Source organism: Salvelinus namaycush, chromosome 1 (genome assembly GCF_016432855.1).
Source record: "Salvelinus namaycush isolate Seneca chromosome 1, SaNama_1.0, whole genome shotgun sequence".
Taxonomy (NCBI): Eukaryota; Metazoa; Chordata; class Actinopteri; order Salmoniformes; family Salmonidae; genus Salvelinus; species Salvelinus namaycush.
Window position 1 is genome coordinate 57,635,204 of NC_052307.1, and position 21,784 is coordinate 57,656,987.

At 39.8% G+C, this 21,784-nt stretch overlaps 1 protein-coding gene across 1 annotated transcript in view; it reads right to left on the reverse strand.

The window, feature by feature from the left end:
- Positions 1 to 162: 162 nt before the first annotated feature.
- The window catches only part of LOC120055959 (cadherin-8-like), a 78,628-nt gene continuing 57,006 nt past the window's right edge, over positions 163 to 21,784 (reverse strand). Inside the window, exons 7-11 of the mRNA XM_039004039.1 lie at positions 7,260 to 7,396; positions 5,221 to 5,342; positions 4,481 to 4,598; positions 770 to 1,021; positions 163 to 650 (exon numbers count right to left, since the gene is read on the reverse strand). Of these exons, the coding sequence (XP_038859967.1) occupies positions 163 to 650; positions 770 to 1,021; positions 4,481 to 4,598; positions 5,221 to 5,342; positions 7,260 to 7,396 (1,117 nt within the window). The remainder of the gene's footprint in view (positions 651 to 769; positions 1,022 to 4,480; positions 4,599 to 5,220; positions 5,343 to 7,259; positions 7,397 to 21,784) is intronic.

Here is a 21,784-nt window from a genome sequence, read left to right on the forward strand (position 1 = left end):
ACAATACAAAGCGCTTAACGTGATAGATGATGAACGCTATACTTCACTCTAAGAGTACAAAAGGTGGCCCCCTTTTTTAAACAGCTGTTTCTATAAGCCGGCAAACCCTAGCATAATACACAAGTATGTGGACAAAATCAAAGGGTATCTGCTGATCAAAGGTCAAGTCTCCTTATCACTTTCACCCACTGAGTAGAGCTCCCCAAGTCTTCTGAAACGCGGACCCCACTCTCTGAGGTAGTCATAGTTCTGGTCTGAGTCTGAGGATGCAGTCTCGAGGGAGCTCAGGGACCCAGCAATGGAGCCCCGGCCCTCATAGCCATAGATCTGAATTGAGTCGTAGGGAGGGGCTGTGGGGTCGTTGTCCGCCTCGTGGAGTCTGACATTGATGAACTCATCCACATCCACACCGTTAGGACCACCACTCTGCCTTGGCATGAACTGCAGGTCTGGCTTGATATCCTTGCGGGGCAGGTAACCATTGATTCCATCAGGGTTCTGCAGTGTGGCAATGTCGAAGGCCTCGGTGTCTTCTTCTCCACCCCCCTCATCATCATACCGGATGATGTTCTCCCTCACATCTTCGTCATCTTTGATGATAAGTGGCTTGTTCTTGTGTCTTCTCAGCGTCACAAACAGCACCACTATAACTGCCGAATAAGAGGACATGTCAAAGTCATGTGCTCACAAAGACAATGTTTGTAGATTTTTGTTACATGACTATTTTTCAGATGTAATCAAATTGCATTAAGTATCAGTATTATCTTACCTAAAAGTAGTATTATGCAGGCGAGAATGGCAATCAAAGCTCCCATGCTGAGGCCAATGGGTAGGACATAGGCCTCCACGTTGCATGACTGGACTATTCCCTCCCTGCTGCATCCACACACCCGGATGGTCAATGTGTTAGTGCTGCTCATTGGAGGATTTCCATTGTCAGTCACAATTATGGGCAGGAAATACACCTCCTGTTTCTGGCGCCGGAAGGTGTCATGCTTGGCTAAAACACTGATGGAGTTGTCTGTGGGGAGAGAAAGTAGTTGTAAAAAAACATGTAGCAAACTAGCTTCTGCTGAGTAAGAGCGTGTTTTTTGTAGAGTGACAAACCAAAATGTTTTGCAATCCAGTAAAATAAAATACAAATTCAAATGAGGTTGAGGTGATGACACTAGAAAAACAGCAGTTGCATTGGCTGCCAAGTGGTTTGTGGTCTCACATTTATATTATGTTGATGGCTTTCAGTCACCTTCCTCCTCAACATATTCCAATCGCAGAACTCTGTAAGAGATTGAACCCTATTTTGTCATACCCTTACTAAAATGTGGAAATGAAGCGACGTGAGTGCGACACTGACTTAGAAGATGGTACAAGGCAACTCTGAGAGGTGCCAGGGGCTCTTTGATGACACTTCTGTGAGCTCTGTGTTCATTATCTAGCTAATCATATCCACTCACACACATATTGTCAAACACTTTTATTCCTGTTAGAGTCTACTCAAGCCGGTGTAGTAGAAAATATGTTTATTGTCACATGTTATCACATTAACTTCACATGAGATCACGTGATCACATGAAAACGTGTTTTTAGAACACTTCACATGGGAAATGAATAAGGTCAGTTCAATTGTCTACCCTCTGTCTGAGCATGCGTGGCAGAGAAATGTGAAACATTAGCAATAAAGCCTAAAGGAAACATGTTGTCCATCACATTGTAGCATCTTCATACCAAAAGTGTGAAATAAATTATAATATTGATTCAACATGTGCTGAACCCTATGTGGCTCTGGTCAACAGTAGTCCAGTATACAGAGATTGTACAAAACATTAAGAACACCTTCCTAATATTGAGTTGCACACCCTTTGCCCTCAGAACATCCTCAATTTGTCGGGGTATGGACTACAAGGTGTCAGAAGCATTCCACGGGGATGCTGGTCCATGTTGACTCCAATGCATCCCACAGTCGTGTCAAGTTGGCTGGATGTCCTTTGGGTGGTGGACCATTCTTGATACACACAGGAAACTATTGAGCATGAAAAACCCAGCAGCGTGGCAGTTCTTTACATACTCAAACCGGTGCAACTGGTATCTACTACCATACCCCATTCAAAGGCTCCTCAATCTTTTGTCTTCCCTGGGTTGTGCCGTGGCGGAGATCTTTGTGGGCTATACTCGGCCTTGTCTCAGGATGGTAAGTTGGTGGTTGAAGTTATCCCTCTAGTGGTGTGGGGGCTGTGCCTTGGCAAAGTGGGTGGGTATCATCGGATGGGGCCACAGTGTCTCCTGACCCCTCCTGTCTCAGCCTCCAGTATTTATGCTGCATTAGTTTATGTGTTGGGGGGGTAGGGTCAGTTTGTTATATCTGGAGTACTTCTGTCTTATCCGGTGTCCTGTGTGAATTTAAGTATGCTCTCTCTAATTCTCTCTTTCTCTCTCTCGGAGGACCTGAGCTATAGGACCATGCCTCAGGACGACCTGACCTGATGACTCCTTGCTGTCCCCAGTCCACCTGGCCGTGCTGCTGCTCCAGTTTCAACTGTTCTGCCTGCGGCTATGGAACCCTGACCTGTTCACCGGACGTGCTACCTGTCCCAGACCTGCTGTTTTCAACTCTCTAGAGACCGCAGGAGCGGTAGAGATACTCTTAATGATCGGCTATGAAAAGCCAACTGACATTTACTCCTGAGGTGCTGCACCCTCGACAACTACTGTGATTATTATTATTTGACCATGCTGGTCATTTATGAACATTTGAACATCTTGGCCATGTTCTGTTAAAATCTCCACCCGGCACAGCCAGAAGACGACTGGCCACCCCTCATAGCCTGGTTCCTCTCTAGGTTTCTTCCTAGGTTTTGGCCTTTCTAGGGAGTTGTTCCTAGCCACCGTGCTTCTACACCTGCATTGCTTGCTGTTTGGGGTTTTAGGCTGGGTTTCTGTACAGCACTTTGAGATATCAGCTGATGTACGAAGGGCTATATAAATAAATTTGATTTGATTTGATTCCCTATTCACCTTCTGAATGGCACACACACACAATCCACGTCTCATTTGTCTCAAGGCTAAAAAATCCTTATTTAACCTCTCTCTTTCCCCTTCATCTACACTGACTGAAGTGGATTTAACAGGTGACGTCAATAAGGGATCATAGCTTTCACCTGGTCAATCTGTCATATTTTGTAGACTCAGCGTATGTATGTTGGTAGAGCATTGCACTTACAATTCTAGGGTTGTGGGTTCAATTCCCATAGGAGACCAGTACAAAAAATATTATAATGTCGCTTTAGATAAGAGCATCTGGTAAAATGCTGGTTCCTATCGTGTCAATCTTTAGTGCAATCAATACAGCAGTATTACATTGATCACAATATATACCTGAAAGTTTCTCCGAGGTATTTTAACTTAAGACTATGAGGTTAAAGACTAAACAGCTTGTGTGCAGTAGGATATCCTAGCTGGCTGACCCTGTTCCCTGGCCCTGGCTAACCCTATCCTCTCCACAGCACATTCACTGCAATTAGAGTCATCATCACAAAACAAACCAGCACACACAAGTTCAGAAGGTCTGCTACTCTTCACTGGAATGGCTCTGCCTGCAGTATGCAGATGGAAATAGTCATACAAGTGCTGTGCTTATATTTCTCATGTAGAACACTGACACTTCATAACAGCTAGATGTAGACTTTAACAAGAACAATGATTTCTTCAACTATCCAATTTTTGCTGAGAAAATGTGAACATCAAAATGTAAAACCCTGTCTCTACTGTTAGCGATAGGTATATATTTGTATTAGTTTGTAGCAGTTTAATTAATATCTTAATGATATCTAGATGTGAAAATATTGCTTCAATGTTGCCTATGGTTTCTTCATTACAAATTCCTCTAGATTCAGGAACTTATCCTATTTGTCTCCTAATACACCTGTTTCCATGGTGGCAGGTTTCCATTTAGATAAAGAGGCTGGTGCATTTAATGTCCTGATTCTATATTTTCCTTTTACTAACAGCTAGACACAGCAGTTCCTCTTGCCTGCAGGCTTCGCATCAAAACAGACGGACAGAACCAGATGAAGATTCTTCGCCCCAAGCTCTTTGAAAACATTACGCAACAACATCAGGATGAGCGTGGGCTCTTCAGTGAGAGTAATGGAAAAGAGCAGGGGAGGGGGAGAAAGTAGACCAGAAAGCCTGCTAAACCAATCACCGTATTTAGCAAACAAATGTAGTGCCATCTGCCATGCGGCAACAGCTCTCAGGAAGTCACCCTACATTGAGCTGCAAGACTACCCGCAGACTATTTGGATTCAACTAATTTACTTTCTTTCAAAATCCACTGGGGAGTAAAGAGTAGCTGATGACCAGGCTATTGCGCATCTGCTAACTACTGGGTACGGTAATCCAACCAGATTTAATCTTCGATTGGACTAATATGCCGCAGGATAGAAGACATTTTTTGTCATTCTCTCTCACGTTCTGTCCTTACCTCCGTTGTTTTTTATCGTGAAATTAGGATTGTTTAGCATCTCTGGGATGAGGCGGTATTCAAAGTAGTGTCCCTGTATTGGGTCATCCTTGTCGACAGCACTGACCGTCTGTATCACCTGTGGAAACAGACAGAAAGAGAGGAGCCCAATGCCATTAGAGAGAGAGGTCATCCATTACTTTGTTTTTGCCCTCACAAAAAGCCTGACCGTGACATTGGCTCAGAGAAAATGAAATATATCCTCCATTCATTCCAGGAATTTGAAATTGTTATATGCGGTGCTGTCTCATCTGGCACACTTTTGGTTCCTGGGTTCATCTATTTATCTGCCATCATAGTTCTTATCAAGCTGTATGTCTGTGATTGATTAGAAATGAGAATTCAGCTATCTTGGTCATTGGTCTTTTTTTAATTTATTGTAGTTGTCTGAATGAATAGGATTGATGTGAAGGAGAATGCAAAGCACTTGTGCAGAATTTTGGCAAGAGATCCATTGTGCCATCTGGAGGAGGACATGAAAGACAACTCTGAATTATGATTCACTCTGATCAATGCTGACTGCTCTCATTTTCCCTCAGTCTCTGTGTGTTGTGTCAGGGGAGGAGTGTCTCGGAGAAAGGCCACACTCCTGCCTCTGTACTTTCCCATTGAAATAAATAGGCTATAATTCACCATGGGTGATCATTACTGAGGAGATGCAGGGGGAGACAACAATGACAGCCTTGATGAATGCCCCGTACCTGGCCAGGTTTGCCATTTTCACAGAGGAAAGCCTCGTATTCCGTCGCAAACTCTGGGGCGTTGTCATTTATGTCCAGCACTCGGATGGCCACGATAGCCCGTGATATCTGGCTGTGGTTTCCTGATAAACAAAACCCAACATCAGACAATGAATACAATAACATTGGATACTGTACATCGGGGAAATTAAATCCCAGGTAAATTCCATGACCCAGATACATTTTTTTCTGTTATTTTATTTAATTCCCTAGGCTGATAAAGACAGATGAGAAGCCACATCAATCTGAGTTTTAGCTGATATCAAGAATGCAAAACAGGAGTGGTAGTAAGAAAAAAAAATCACATTCAAAGTGCTTTTGAAATCCCCTGAACACGCTCATGTTTTATGCATGAGGGTTAAAAAATGCATATTAATGAATCAACGGCAGCAGAAGTCTAAAAAGATAATAAAGGGCCATTTAATTAGATTAGATTTTTATTGGGATTATTCATCGCCTGTAATTGACAGTCCCTTTTGAGATAAATGATTGTATTTAAGTGTTGCAACCACTAACATGTAGCTATTAATTTGGTCCATAGAGCAATAGATGTCGCTCTGGCTGTTGACACCTTTCCTTTGTATGTTTGTGAGACCATACAGATAGCTAACATTCAAAACAATGATGTACATGATGCATATTGTCACATGAAAAACAGAAAATGGTTTTGATATATGGTTGTGAGATACAAGGTTGTGATATAAGCACCCCTTAGCTCACTCACATAACACTGCAGCAAGTGGAGAATTTTACACTTAATTTTAAGAATGATTCAGGACAAAATGCCCAGAGGTGAGCATAAGAGAGGAGAAAAAGAGTGGGAAACAGAGGGAAACTAAAATAGACAGTTTGCTAGAAGGTGATAGATGTACAGAGTGGGAAAAAAAGAAGTGTCCACATTTTCCTTGTGCTCTGTTAATGTGACTTTCACTCCACCACAGCAAGAATTGCCATCTGATTAGTCAGATGTCAACTGGTGCAAGCAGCAGAACGACACACCGTTTGGGTGGCAAATGACAATGGAATTGGACTGGGAACACAATTCTTCCTCTTCACGCCAGAGAGGATTCCTGCTTGCCTCCAATCCACAAAGAATAGTAAACAGACATATTTATTTTGGTAAATTTCTATTAAGTGTGTTCAGTGATGCTGCTGTCTTGAGTCACAGTCAGTTTAGCAAAAGTCATGAAAGGCACAGTGAGATGTGTAACACCATACTTGACAAGGCTAGCATGAATATCAACAGAGACGCATTGCATTTACAATAACATGCCACGAACGTATGCTCTACAGCATATATTTTATTATGGTTGTGGCAATTAGTGTGTTTCACTTTGATTATGAAAGGTGAGGGAGACCAAGTTACAAGTATTGTCCATTTCTCATTCAATAGCTTCAAGGCGTACATTACATTTTATCGCAACATACAGTCCCCCTGAAACAATCTGTATGAAAATAAAGTTTTACACATGGTTTGAGTTGTTTGTAGTTCTACCTCAAATATGTTGTATAGTTAGTCAGTTTCCTGGATCACAGATGTTCCTGTATCTGTAATGGAAGCTGGCATTGGTGCATACAGCGTTGGTGTTTGTGTTTACAACTGTTTATTTGATACTTCTTAATGTACTCGCTCTTCCACAAATTGACTACTGACCTGTTTAATTCAATCAAAATTCTGCAGATGAACATATTTTCCGCCCCTGTGAATTCAACCTCTAATTATTTGTACCGCACTACGGCCATTAACATCAGATAGGTTACAATTGCGAGACTATTTTATAGAGGATTATGAAAGCCAGTCAATCCTTTGTTGGAGGCAGCAATGAAGTTGTTCAAACTGTGTTAGTAAACAGATCTGAATGTTCACAAGCAGCTGTCTTCCGCCTGAGTTTACACTTGTCCCTCATCATTGCATTGATTTGAAAAGGAAATTGCATTTAGTTAATCATGTAGTAGACCAGGAACAGCGTTCAAAATTGTCTATTGGAAATGTTACTTACTGATTTCAGTGGCTGTTACTGTGATGTTGTGCCACACATCTGTCTCTCGGTCCAGCGGTTTGGCCAACGTTATCTTCCCATCGTCTACGTTAATATTGAACTGCCTCTCCAGATCGGTGTGGCGATCAATAAAGTACCTACAGAAATAGAGAAAATCATTAGAAGTTCCAAATGCCGCACGTAACTAACTAACCGTTCTCGACAATCCCTTGGGTGCACTGACTAATGGAGACGTATCCATCAAGAGGTTCCTGTGGATGAATGTATGGGAAAAGCAGTAGGAAGTCAATTATCATATAAGGATTAATTACAGGCCTCAGATTAGCAGGAGAGGACATTAAAGCACAATACGGTTTAGGAGGCTCTTTAAAAACTAAAGTGGACGTGAGTCTGGTTTGGTCTCCAAACAGTGGCTCCTTAATGTTCCCCTCCCTACAAATAGGTCATTAGTGAAGTCTGCAGGGCCCAGCAGCATCAGCACCATCCTCCTTCTTCACATTCTCTCCTTTCCTTGTGACTTTACCTTGACCTCGTTTGAAAACGTCACAGGGATCAAACTAAGGAGGGGTGGGAAAGTCACAAGGTAGAAGGGATACAATGTAAAGTTGCATTTAAATTCAAATCCAAATCGACCATCCTCGTTCACTCTGATGTCCCTGTACTGTGGATTGAAGCAAGACGGAAGTAGCATTTCAAGGGCAACAACCTTATATATAATTCAACAACCTCACCAATAGCAACAACATGATGAAACATTGACCATTAAAAAAGCCTCAAGTTAATATTTATGTGGATTTCTAAAATCATTGTAACTTTAGAACTGGATTCGTCACAATGCATTGTGTGGTGCCAATTCCTCGAACGCTTTCAGAAAGGACACACGTGCACACTTGGCATGTGAAAAACATATTATTGATGTGAAAAGTGTTATTTTTGTATATTTATTTGAATGCATACATTCAATAATTAAATGCACTCAATGCCACACAACATGTTATCAACAAATATGAATTGCCCTTAATTAAGGCTGCCAGTCAGAAAAATCTAAGTTACCAAGAGCAACAAGGCCTTTAAAAGGTATTTTATATGTGATCCGATTCAGGAAACTAGGCGTATGTCGCAAGTCACGACTTCACAGGAGAGCCCTTTGAACAAAAAAAATATTATTTTCTCAAAATGCGTTTTTGGTCAGAAATGCCTTCTCGAATATGTGAACTTTCATGTGCCTTAATAACAAACTTGTATGCCATCTGTAAATACGGATAACATTGTTAAATTACGTGCCTTGTTGGTTAAGCCACAGAAAAAGTCAGCAACCTTCCCGCTAGCCATGATTGGCTGAGATAATGAGTAGGCTGGATATACCGAGAGAGGATTTTGGATTGGTCTGCCATATAGAAGGCTTCTGTCTATTTGAGCTGGTCAGTCTGTGTTGGTAATCCTGTCGAATGCAGCTTTTTTAAATGTTTTGTGTAGTGGATCTGCATAGCTATGTGTTGCTCTCCACTCTCTGGAGGATCAAGTTTTGAAATCAGTGGAATTAGACTATGATAGCTAAAGAGATGGAGAAAACACCTGTCTCCGGACTACATCTTCAAACTAAGGGCAACTGTGGTAGGGCAACTGTGGTAGGGCATCCATGACAGGGAGACTATCATGCATGATAGACCATCATGCATGATGATGTATACAGGTAAGATAGTGTAGCGTAAGCTAGCTACATTTTCAGATATTACACGTTTCTAATTTTGACAGAAAGTGGTTTCATTATAAGCTAAAGTGCACTGTCGGCTAGCTAGCTAATGTTAGCTGGCTTGCTCCCTAGCTGACGTTATTATTTGAATTCCACAGCTGTTTGCTTTACTAGTTAAAGCCTAATGTTAGCTAGCTAACATTGAACCTGGATGGTTAGCTCCCAGCATATTCATGAAGGGTAGTAACGACATGATTTGGCACTATGTTCATTGTTGTTTAACTAGCTAACGTTAGCTGGCTGGCTCGTTAGCTAACGCTACGTGACGTGTGTGATCTTACACGTTGTTTACCTAGCAAGGTTAATTGTTTACCTAGCTAGCTACAGTTGAAGTCGGAAGTTTACATACACTTAGGTTGGAGTCATTTTCAACCACTCCACAAATGTCTTGCTAACAAACCATAGTTTTGGCAAGTCGGTTAGGACATCTACTTTGTGCATGACACAAGTAATTTTTCCAACAATTGTTTACAGACAGATTATTTCACTTATAAATCACTGTATAACAATTCCAGTGGGTCAGAAGTTTACATACATTAAGTTGACTGTGCCTTTAAACAGCTTGGAAAATTCCAGAAAATGATGTCATGGCTTTAGAAGCTTCTGATAGGCTAATTGACATCATTTGAGTCATTTGGAGGTGTACCTGTGGATAGTTTTCAAGGCCTACCTTCATACTCAGTGCCTCTTTGCTTGACATCATGGGAAAATCAAAAGAAATAAGACAAGACCTCAGAAAAAATTGTCTGGTTCATCCTTGGGAGCAATTTCCAAATGCCTGAAGGTACCACGTTCATCTGTACAAACAATTGTACGCAAGTATAAACAACATGGGACCACGCAGCCGTCATATCTCTCAGGAAGGAGATGCGTTCTGTCTCCTAGAGATTAAAGTATGTTGGTGCGAAAAGTGCAAATCTATCCCAGAACAACAGCAAAGGACCTTGTGAAGATGCTGGAGGAAACGGGTACAAAAGTATCTATATCCACAGTAAAACGAGTCCTATATCGCCATAACCTGAAAGGCCGCTCAGCAAGGAAGAAGCCACTGCTCCAAACCCGCAATAAAAAAAGCCAGACTACGGTTTGCAACTGCACATGGGGACAAAGATCATACTTTAAAAAAAATGTCCTCTGGTCTGATGAAACAAAAATAGAACTGTTTGGCCATAATGAACATCATTATGTTTGGAGGAAAAAGGGGGAGGCTTGCAAGCCGAAGAACACCATCCCAACCGTGAAGTACAGGGTGGCAGCATCTTGTTGTGGGGGTGCTTTGCTGCAGGAGGGACTGGTGCTTTTCACAAAATAAATGGCATCATGAGGAGGGAGAATATGTCGATATATTGAAGCAACATCTCAAGACATCAGTCAGGAAGTTAAAGCTTGGTCGCAAATGTGTCTTCCAAATGGACAATGACCCCAAGCATACTTCCAAAGTTGTGGCAAAATGGCTTAAGGACAACAAAGTCGAGGTATTGTAGTGGCCATCACAAAGCCCTGACCTCAATCCTATTGAAAATGTGTGGGCAGAACTGAAAAAGCATGTGCGAGCAAGGAGGCCTACAAACCTGCCTCAGTTACACTAGCTCTGTCAGGAGGAATGGTCCAAAATTCACCCAACTTATTGTGGGAAGCTTCTGGAGGGCTTCCCGAAACATTTGACCCAAGTTACCCTGTTTGGGCTGCAGGGGCAGTATTGAGTAGCCAGATAAAAGGTGCCCATTTCAAACGGCCTCGTACTCAATTCTTGCTCGTACAATATGCATATTATTATTACTATTGGATAGAAAACACTCTCTAGTTTCTAAAACCGTTTGAATTATATCTGTGAGTAAAACAGAACTCATTTGGCACAAACTTCCTGACCAGGAAGTGGAAAGTCTAAAATTGAGGCTCTGTTCTAGGTCCTGCCTATAAATGGGCATGATACGTATTAGTATACATGCACGTCATACACCTTCCCCTGGATGTCAAGAGGCGGTGAGAGAAGAAATTGAGTGTTTATCTTGGTCTGAAGTGGAATAAAAGCTCTTGGAATGACGTGTCACCCATTTCCTGTTTTCAGGAAGGCGCGAGAAGGGACCGGGGATTGCCTTATGAAAAGCTTTCGTTATAGGCGACTACTATCTCCGGCTTTGATTTTATTTGATACATGTGACCATATCATCGTAAAGTATGTTTTTTCAATATAGTTTAATCAGATTATCGAAATTTTTTCGGGAGTTTTGCTGTGTTCCGTTCTCTTCCGTTTGTTGACATGGAGAGATTCGTGCCACTTGGCTAGTGTGCTTGCTAAATCGAGAGGGAAAGAGGCCGTTCTAAATCCAAACAACGATTGTTCTTGACAAAGGACCCCTTGTCCAACATTCTGATGAAAGATCAGCAAAAGTAGGAAACATTTTATGATGCTATTTCATATATCTGTCGTACATGTGAACTAGTCGTCGGCGCCCAGCTTTTGGGTACTCTCTAGCTATACTGAAGCTGTATGTCGTAATGAAGTTATTTTTAGAATTCTAACACGGCGATTTCATTAAGAACTAATGGATCTATCATTTCCTATACAACATGTATTTTTTAGTTATGTTTATGAATAGCTATTTGGTCAGAATATGTGTGTCAGAAAATGTGTCAGAAAAATATCCGGACGTTGTGTGAAAAAGTAGCTACGTTAGCACAATGTATAACCACTGATTTCAGCTCTAAATATGCACATTTTCGAACAAAACATAAGTGTATGTATAACCTGATGTTATAGGACTGTCATCTGATGAAGCATATCAAGGTTAGTCAAAAATTATATATATTTTGCTTGTTTGTTACGATCGCTAACTTTTGCTACTGGGAAATGGCTTGTGTTTCTGGCTATTGTGGTAAGCTAATATAACGCTATATTGTGTTTTCGCTGTAAAACACTTAATAAATCAGAAATATTGGCTGGAATCACAAGATGCCTGTCTTTCATTTGCTGTACACTATGTATTTTTCAGAAATGTTTTATGATGAGTAATTAGGTATTTGACGTTGGTGTCTGTAATTATTATGGCTGCTTTCGGTGCAATTTCTGATTGTAGCTGCAATGTAAACTATGATTTATACCTGAAATATGCACATTTTTCGAACAAAACATAGATTTATTGAATAACATGTTATAAGACTGTCATCTGATGAAGTTGTTTCTTGGTTAGTTTGGTTGGTTCTTGGTTAGTTAGGTTGGCTTTGTGCATGCTACCTGTGCTGTGAAAAATGTCTGTCCTTTTTTGTATTTGGTGGTGAGCTAACATAAATATACATGCTGTTTTCGCTGTAAAACATTTTAAAAATCGGACATGTTGGCTGGATTCACAAGATGTGTACCTTTCATTTGCTGTATTGGACTTGTTAATGTGTGAAAGTTAAATATTTCTAAAAAATATATTTTTTTGAATTTCGCGCCCTGCACTTGAAGTGGCTGTTGTCATATTGTGGGCGGCCTCGGGCTTGCAGCCAAAAGAAGTTAAACAATTTAATGGCAATGCTACCAAATACTAATTGAGTGTATGTAAACTTCTGACCCACTGGGAATGTGATGAAAGAAATAAAAGCTGAAATAAATCATTCTCTCTACTATTATTCTGACATTTCACATTCTTAAAATAAAGTGGTGATCCTAACTGACCTAAGACAGGGAATTTTTACTAGGATTAAATGTCAGGAATTGTGAAAAACTGAGTTTGAATGTATTTGGCTAAGGTTAATATAAACTTCCGACTTCAACTGTATATGTCTTAAGCTAAACTGTACATCACACTCGTTGAATATGGTCGGTGTCGGTAAACGTCTGCAAAGAAGCGTAATGCAATTGTTGCCAGCATAGCTGTTTTCATGTTATCCATAGGTAAACTAATCATCGGCCAGAGCATCAAGCGTGTGCTCTGCACACTCTGAGGGCGAAACAAGATGGGTGGGGCTAAAGCTTAAGAGGATGTGAACGATGCTGAATGGGTGTAGACAAATAGCTCTTCACTAGATACCAAAACATTCAAAGGCCATTTTCTGAAAAGTGAGTTAACAAGTTTATCAACTTTCAAAGCAGAATTACTGTCCCATTGTTCCTCAAAAATGCAGTATGATATACCATTTTGTAGCTCTGAGTCTCTACCTTTATCGAATGTAAAAAAACACAATTTGAAATGTTGCTATATAAGACAGAATCCAGGTGGTGAGTCACATATGCATGTGAATGCATGCATTCATTATTTGAATGCACTCAATGACACACAGAACATACATGTATATTCCTTTAAACTAAATGCCCCTCCCTGTAAACATAGCCTCTCTCAAAGCAAGTCAAAAGTTTGGCCAATGCTTTGCTTTTTCACTAATCTAATTCCCCAGTGTGCTTTGCAAACCTCCTCCAACCACCCTCCCAACCCCATCTCCCTTTACACATGACCTTGGGTCTCATCGTATTTCACTGTGGAACTGCTCATCCCTATCAGCACAGACCTGTTGACAGACCCATGTATTTTATGCATGAGAAAAAGGGGAGAAGAAAAACAACAATGACCAAATAATAATAATAATGAAAACAACGAGCTAACACGAAATGAAATAAATAAGCCATTGCCCTAGATTCCAACTGTGGGAGACGTATTGAGCCATGACATTTCAAAAAAAAAAAATGAAATGGTGTAAATCCTCAGACGACGGGCGGGAGGTCCATGAGGACTCCTCCACAGACGCAGAGCACTTTCAAGACAGGCAGACAGCCCAAACCACCTGGGAGAAGTCTCCAGGAGAAGGAGTGGATTCCAGGCAGGCTTTGACAGCTTCACGTGGAGGGAGACCGACCCTGAAATGTTCTGCCACGTGTCAATCAAACTGACAATGTGATGCGAAAAGAATTAAAGCAAATACATTTATCAGATGTTCCTTGCAAGAGATGGGTGCTGACTGTCAAAGGTGTGAGGATGTGTTTGGGAGCGGACCATTGGATGTGAATAATTCAATGCCGGGAAAGGACAATACAAATTAGCAACTGATACTTTCCACTCGTTCAATACCTGACTCAAATTACATTGGGCAGCCCTCCCCTAAACACATCTTTCTCATTCAATCATATGACATTTATAACTTTTACACACTGTCTTAATATTATTTTAGGTTCCAACACTTTGTAAGCTACATTTCCTAAGCTGTTATCTGGGTCACAAACAGGAATGTTATAAGTGATAGTTCAAATGTGCTGGTTATAAGCCATAAAGCCAGTCATATGTGTGAGTGTGAGACAGAGAACAAATGTATTCATGACATTTCTGTCTTATATAAGGTCAGTAATTCTAGGATCACAGATGTAGAACTAATTTCACTGTCCTCCGCATGCTAACCAGCTCTTTGTAAGGACACATGTATTCCTGTTTTCCCTGAACATGTCCTGAACTTGTTCTCGACAAGAAAGTCTACTTGACATTAAATTTACATTCATTTTACATAATCTCTTTTACATGACTCCTTGTATTAACATTTGCAACATGTCAGCTGTCAAGGTAAGTAAATGATGTAGTGGGGCCTGAAGAAAGGCAGACAAGCTTACACAGTCACCTGACAGACCTTGCTCTCATTACCCATAAACTTTTGTAGTCCTATGATCCTCTTCTAAACCCTCACCAGGTTCAGTGCTGTGTGCATGTCCCACTCAACTCCACCAATGTATAAACGTTTCTCTACATGGTGTTTTGAGCAACTACCTAGGTTAGCCATAATGTATTATTAAAAGGCATCATCAATACCAGATACTGTAATGAGACCCTTGATTGGCTCTTACTTTAGCCTTTAAAGCAATAGTGTCCATGTAACGCCCAAGGTCTTGAGCATAATGATCATTCAATAATAAAATCATATTCACAGAGTATGGGAGGACGCTGAAGGAATTGTGTTGCATTTTATGAAGTCCACCTGAACCTTGGTTGAATGCATAAAGTATAGCTTGAGGGTTGAGGTCTAAGTGAGGAACCAGCCCTTGAGTCATCCTGGTCAGACTGAGAGACTGTGAGTCATTTCGGTGTGAGAGTGTTTACTCACAACCTGGATTCAGGGGTAGACATAACATAGTAAATGTAAATCTGTCTCCCTCCATTCAGTATGATATGTTACATTTCATATGGTATACATTTGTGGATGTCCATCATCTATTTCGTATGATAGAATCCAAGTTACCGTATGATATGTTACGAATCGCAATTCGTACAATGTTAATATTTTGCAAAACTTTATGATATGTTACCAATACAAATTTGTTGTGGCTAACGTTTGCTTGGTGGCTAGGTTGTTAACGCTAACGTTAGCTTGGAGGATAATGTTAGCTAGGCTAGGGGTTGGTGTTGGGGTTAAGATTAGGGTTTAGGTTAGGAATTAGGTTAAAGGGTTAAGGTTATGATTATGGGAAGGGGAATGGTTAGCTAACATGCTCGTAGTTGCAAAGTAGCTAAAAAGTAGAAAGTAGTTGCAAAGTTGCTAATTAGCTAAAATGCTAAACTTGTCCGTGATGAGATTCAAACACGCAACCTTCAGGTTGCTAGACGTTCGCATCTACCTGGTTTTGTCTAGTCTATGAGATCAGGCTGTTACACAGCCTGCTAAGGCTAACAATGTTCAGCCTATTACCTCTACGATAGTCACAACACTGCTTATTATCACTCCATAGAGAGGCACTCTATCCAAAAGCATTGTATGTCAAGGATAACGTTTGTCTGGGCATCCTCTGCCTGGTGGTACCTTACAATGAGAATGTAACACTTTGTGGCAACCTAAAAAGACAATATGCTAATTACAACATGATAAAAACAGGATGAGACTTCCATTGGTTGAGAGACTACATACAGTACTATGATGACACATTACCACACATTCAAAATTACACATAAAATAATGTAAATAGATAACTTTAAAATGACAGAAACTCAAGGAGATAAAATAGAAGACTTTACAGAATAGAAGTGACATAAAAGCAATTTAATAAATGTAACTGTCAATGGCAATATTGTATGCCATGTTATGTGTGGTGAAAAGCACTTGACATACAGGTACATTATAGATCTGACACATCATGAAAACATACAGGGAAAATGTCTTGACTTAAAGACACAGTGCAGTTCCCACACTATGAGATCGAAATAAAACTGAAATTGTGAAAATGATGATAACGCCCTTTTAGTGCTCTTGAACAACAACAAAAACCTGCCTACAATTGTATTTGCATATGTTTCCTCGTACTTTGTATGTGGGGTAGGCTCTAGAGCAAGGATGGGCAATGTTGATGGGGGTTGGGGCACTAGTGTAAGAGCTGTTTGAAAAGACCGCCTGAAATTTCAATCTATTTTGGTCGGATTAAGTTTTGGCCTGCCTGGTGACATAAATCAGTTAATAGACCAATAAGAAAGAGAATTCAAAACCCCCCTGCCAATAAAAGCTAGTTTTCAGTTTTCCCCTCCTACTCAGACCACTCCTAGACAGTCCTTGAAAAATTATTTTTTGAGAAATTGCTATTTTTGACCAATTTAATTTAAAACAATCACAGTAAGGTGCTTAATTGTTACCAATAAATACTTTGATATTGAGATGAAAACTGCTGCATTGGACTTTAATAAGACCCTGACTGAATTCCTACAAATGGAAGGCAAGTTCCCCATCCCTGCTCTAGAGTCTAGACTCTAGATCATGGGTCTCCAACAGGTTGATGACGAGCTACCAGTATCTCTCAGCCCACCCATGAGTAGCTCGCCAAACAATTTTGAAAGTGCATGTATTTTTCAGGTGTTCCACCGCAAACTATCATAAACAAATCTCAGAAGCATCAGACACCTCAAGCTCCCGGCTAGAATCCAATTAAAGTGGATTAAATATATTTTTACACACACTACCCCATAATGACAAAGTTGAAACATGTTTTTAGAAATGTTTGCAAACTTATTGAAAATGAAATACAAAAATACCTAATTTACATAAGTATTCACACAATGTTAGAATCACCTTTGTCAGTGATTACAGCTGTGATGTTTCTGGGTAAGTCTAAGAGCTTTGCACACCTGGATCGTACATTATTATTTAAACAAATTCTTCAAGGTCTGTCAAGTTGGTTGTTGATCAGAGCTAGAAAGCCATTTTCAACTATTGTCATAGATTTTCAAGCTGATTTCAGTCAAAACTGTAACTAGGCCACTCAAGAACATTCATTGTCGTCCCTAGTCCTTGCCGATGACAAGCATACCCTTAACATGATGCAGCCACCACCACGCTTGAAAATATGAAGAGTGGTACTCATAATGCTTTGTACTCAAGATATAAAGTACATTTCTTTTCAATTTGTTTGCAGTTTTACTTTAGTGCAAACAGGATCTATGTTTTGGAATATTTGTATTCTGTACATGCTTCCTTCTTTTCACTCTGTAATTTAGGTAAGTTTTGTGGAGTAACTACAAAGTTGTTGATCCATCCTCAGTTATCTCAGCCATTAAACTCTGTAACAGTTTTAAAGTCACCTTAATCCCCGGCAACTGAGTTAGGAAGGGTGCCTGTATCTTTGTAGTGACTGGGTGTATTGAAACACCACCCAAAGTGTTATCAATAACTGTTCCATGCTCAAAGGGATATTCAATGTCTGTTTTTTTTACCCATCTACTAATAGGTACCCTTCTTTGCAAGGCATGTAAACCTCCCTGGTCTTTGTGGTTGAATCTGTGTTTGGAATTCACTGCTCAACTGAGGGACCTTACAGGTGTGTGTGGGGTACAGAGATGAGGTAGTCAATCAAAAATGAAATACAGAACTCATTCAAAAATGACTACTGCAGCTAGAGTGAGTCCATGCAACATATTATGTGAGTTGTTAATCCGATTTGTGACTCATTTCAGGAAACTAAACTAGGAGCGGCATTTGAACGTAAACATACATTTTTGATCAAAATGCATTTTTTGGCAGAAATGCCTTCTGGAACATGTGAACTTTGATGTGCCTTAATAACTAACTTGGATTCCATCCATAAATAGGAATACAATTGTTAAATTACGAGCCAAGTTGGTTTAGCCATGGAAAAAGACAGGAACCTTCCTGCTAGCCATGATTGGCTGAGATAATGGATGGGCTGGACATGCCGAGAGATGAGTTTGGATTGGTCTGCCATATAGCTGCTATAAAGTGAGCTGTTCAGTATGTGTTGACAGTCCTTTCTACCACACCGTTTTTGAAAGATAAAATGTTAGCCATCAAGAACTGCAAAAGTTTTGCTACTTTTCTCAACAAGATTGACGCCCTGAATTTAGCAGGTGCGATCGACAGATCAGTTGGAAAAAAGTGATGGGCAACTTTATGCACACGCCACGGTCAGTGTGACCCGGAGTGACTTGACACAACGCTGGCCAAACAAGATGTAGCTACAAACAAAACTTAGTTAAATGGTTCCCGTCTGCCGTGAAGCATTCATCTATGTATACGGGTCAGGGTCGAGCTACATTTTAAGATATAAGGTTCAAATTTAGTCAGAAAGTCGTTTTTATTGCAAGTTAAAGGGTACTGTTAGTTAGCTAGCAAACTTTAGCTTGCTGGCTTGCTTGCTACCGTTACATGTATGATCTGTGTAGAAATATTATTTGAATCAGAAATCAATGTGCATTGCTAATTATAGCCTAATGTTAGCTAGCTAACATTGAACCTAGTTTGTTAGCTTTAGCTACCTGCAGATTCATACTACAGCTATTAAAATATTTGTATTGGTAGTAGTATAAATTGGGATTATTTCGGTTCATTGTTTAGCTAGCTAGCTCGGTAGCTACATGTCTAAACAAAAGACCCCACTTCGGCCCGAGTATTACATGACCCATCAAATTAGCCAGGTGTGTCTGGGGGTGATTACGGCCATCTATTGTATTTCATGAACATGTGTACATGTCCAGACAATAGTGACCCATCCACTTAGCTAGATGTGGCTTGGGGGTGTTTATAGCATTTCCTTCACATGACCCATCAATTTAGACAATTGTGTCAGGAAAGTGTCATCTAACAATTACAAAATATTTATAAAATATTTTTTTTCTGGACACTTTCTGTTTTTGATATTGCTACTATGCAAGTAACCACTTCACTATACAGTTTACACCTTCTGTATCCTGTGCATGTGACAAATAAGCATAGATTTTATTTGACATAGAGTGTGTTTACCACATGGCCTCACATGTGAATCCTTAAAAATATGGGTGGGGCTAATGCTTAAGAGGGTGTGAACGATGCTGAATGGGTGTAGACAAAGAGGAGCTCTTCAGTAGGTGAACCAATTTCTCAAAAGTGGGTTTATCACCTTCAAAGCATAATTACTTTCCCATTGTTGCTTAACTGCTGTGTATGATATACTACTTGTATCCAATGTAAAAAATAAAGAATAAAAAATGTTGCTACATAAGACCAAATCGAGGCGGTCGGTCACATTTTTACTCCCGAACTTATTTAGGCTTGCTTATTGACTCAAGACATTTTAGCTTTTCATTTTTAATTAATTTGTTAACATTTCAAAAAACATAATTCCATTTTGACATTATGTATAATGTATGTATTAAATAGTGTGTGTAGGCCAGTGACACAAAATCTAAATTTAAATAATTTTACATTCGGCTGTACCACAACAAAATATCAAAAGTCAAGGGGCATGAATACTTTCTAAAGGCGCTGTAGCCACAATTGTCTTAAAAAGCCAAACGTAACACAATATCTGCCTATTTATATCCATTAATATTGCCCCTGTAAGTCTGTTAGCCAAAATGATATCTGTCTTCTGGGTAGACAAAAATAATTTCCCCAAAACCTTCTCAATAAAATGTTAACTACAAAGTAGTCTTACCTGGCAGAATTATATCATGATTATTTGTATCAATCGCATGTCATGACATAATGCAGCAGCAAAAACATCGCTAGACCAGCACATTCCTCTCTCTAAAGGGCTATTACACTCAAAAAGTATATTCTGATGTGATTTAAGCATTGACATGGACTCACAACATCCAATTCCATTGTTTCTCTATGAATAATAAAAAAATGTTGAGAGAAAAACTGAAAAAAATCCCAAACCAGCTAAATTAAAAGTGAGAAAATGTATGATTAGCTCGCGACATGTTTCATAATTTGAATGTAGCTCTCATGCTTGAAAAGGTTGGAGGCCCCTGGTCTAGGCGATCCTATCCGCCAATCAGGGCTGTGTATGTACATATATTAACATTTGTGTCAAGACGACATGATCAGACTGAGCATTTCAATGGCACACACAGTGATTTATTAGACATACAGTGATGAATAAAAACTTTTTTTAAAGACTGCAGGGAAATAAAGACTCAGGGAAATAAATGATAACAAATATTTTGGAAATTATTTTCATGAAATAAACACACGCAGTGATTTATTAGACATACAGTGATGAATAAAAAAAAATAAAAAAAGACTGCATGGGCCTAAAGGTACATTCCATCTTGCTGTGGAGCAAATGATCAGTATTGGGAAACAACACAAGATGGCAGGAACATCTCAAGCTGTGTAAGAGCCATTCCCTTCCTCTCCTCAACAGAATGGCTTTACTGTTGAATGCCTTCATTAACATTGGCAGACATGGGAAGCAATGTGACATTAACCACTTAAGTACAGAAAATCACTACTTTCTTCCGGCTCCAAACTCTTACAGCCTCTAAGTAGGTTCCGTAAAGCCTCCTCTAACTCTGATTGCTTGAAAGCTTTCGGACAGCCTTACAAACACTGGAATAACATCCTACAGCCTCAATTCATTTATCGAAATGTGTAATCTTATCCACAAAATAGTAAATGCATGAAGTGCTCTTTCATTCAAAACAGAAAACAAGGAATTAGAAATAAACATCAAAAAGTATATTTTCAATGAGAAAGTCCAGATTGAAAAAACAACCTAATACATCATTACACAGAAAAAATGGGATTCCTAATTGCCAGTCTGAGATGTCAGTATAGTACAATATAGTACATTTATGACAATTATTTCAATCACTTGGACAGACATGTTCACATACAAATTAAATAGGGCCGTGCTTATCACACATAGATCAGCAGAATAATATATACCACATATCTACACATTACACACATCAATAAATAGGCACGCGCAGCACAGTGATAATGATAACCTTTGTGAAAGTGCAACATAAAAGAACATTGGGGTCACAGAAGAAGAAAAAAAGAAGGAAAAGAAAAGAGACACCAAACATGAGAACAGGTTACATTATATTGGTATGCCTATTTTTTTTTAAATGATGAAGATGGAACCAGGTTGAATTCCCCTGCTTTGGCAATAGCCAATAAATGATTCCCAGCTCACACTCTGTTCACCATGAAATTACACAACCTGTTGAGTGTTGTCCGGGGAACGCGGCAAGTCACTGGAGAATTAATGAAATGACGTGGTGGATGGAGAGAAATTGCCTGTATAACCTATACAAGGTGCCCTTGTGAAATGTCTAAGAATAAGTCACACAACTGAAACGCAGCAGGCAAAGTCACCACTAAGAGAAGTCTACCTGTGCTGTGCTTTCAAGTTTACTACATTGTGGTCCTAAGGAAACAAGGGCAGCCATCGGCTCACATTTCACCTCCAAAGGAACATGCACAGTGGCAAGACTATGTTTTAAAAATATATATATGATTCCATGGCACACTGAACTCCTTATATGGGTGGGTAAACAATAAAGTAAACAAGTGTTTGGTGAAATGAGGATGTGAATAACAT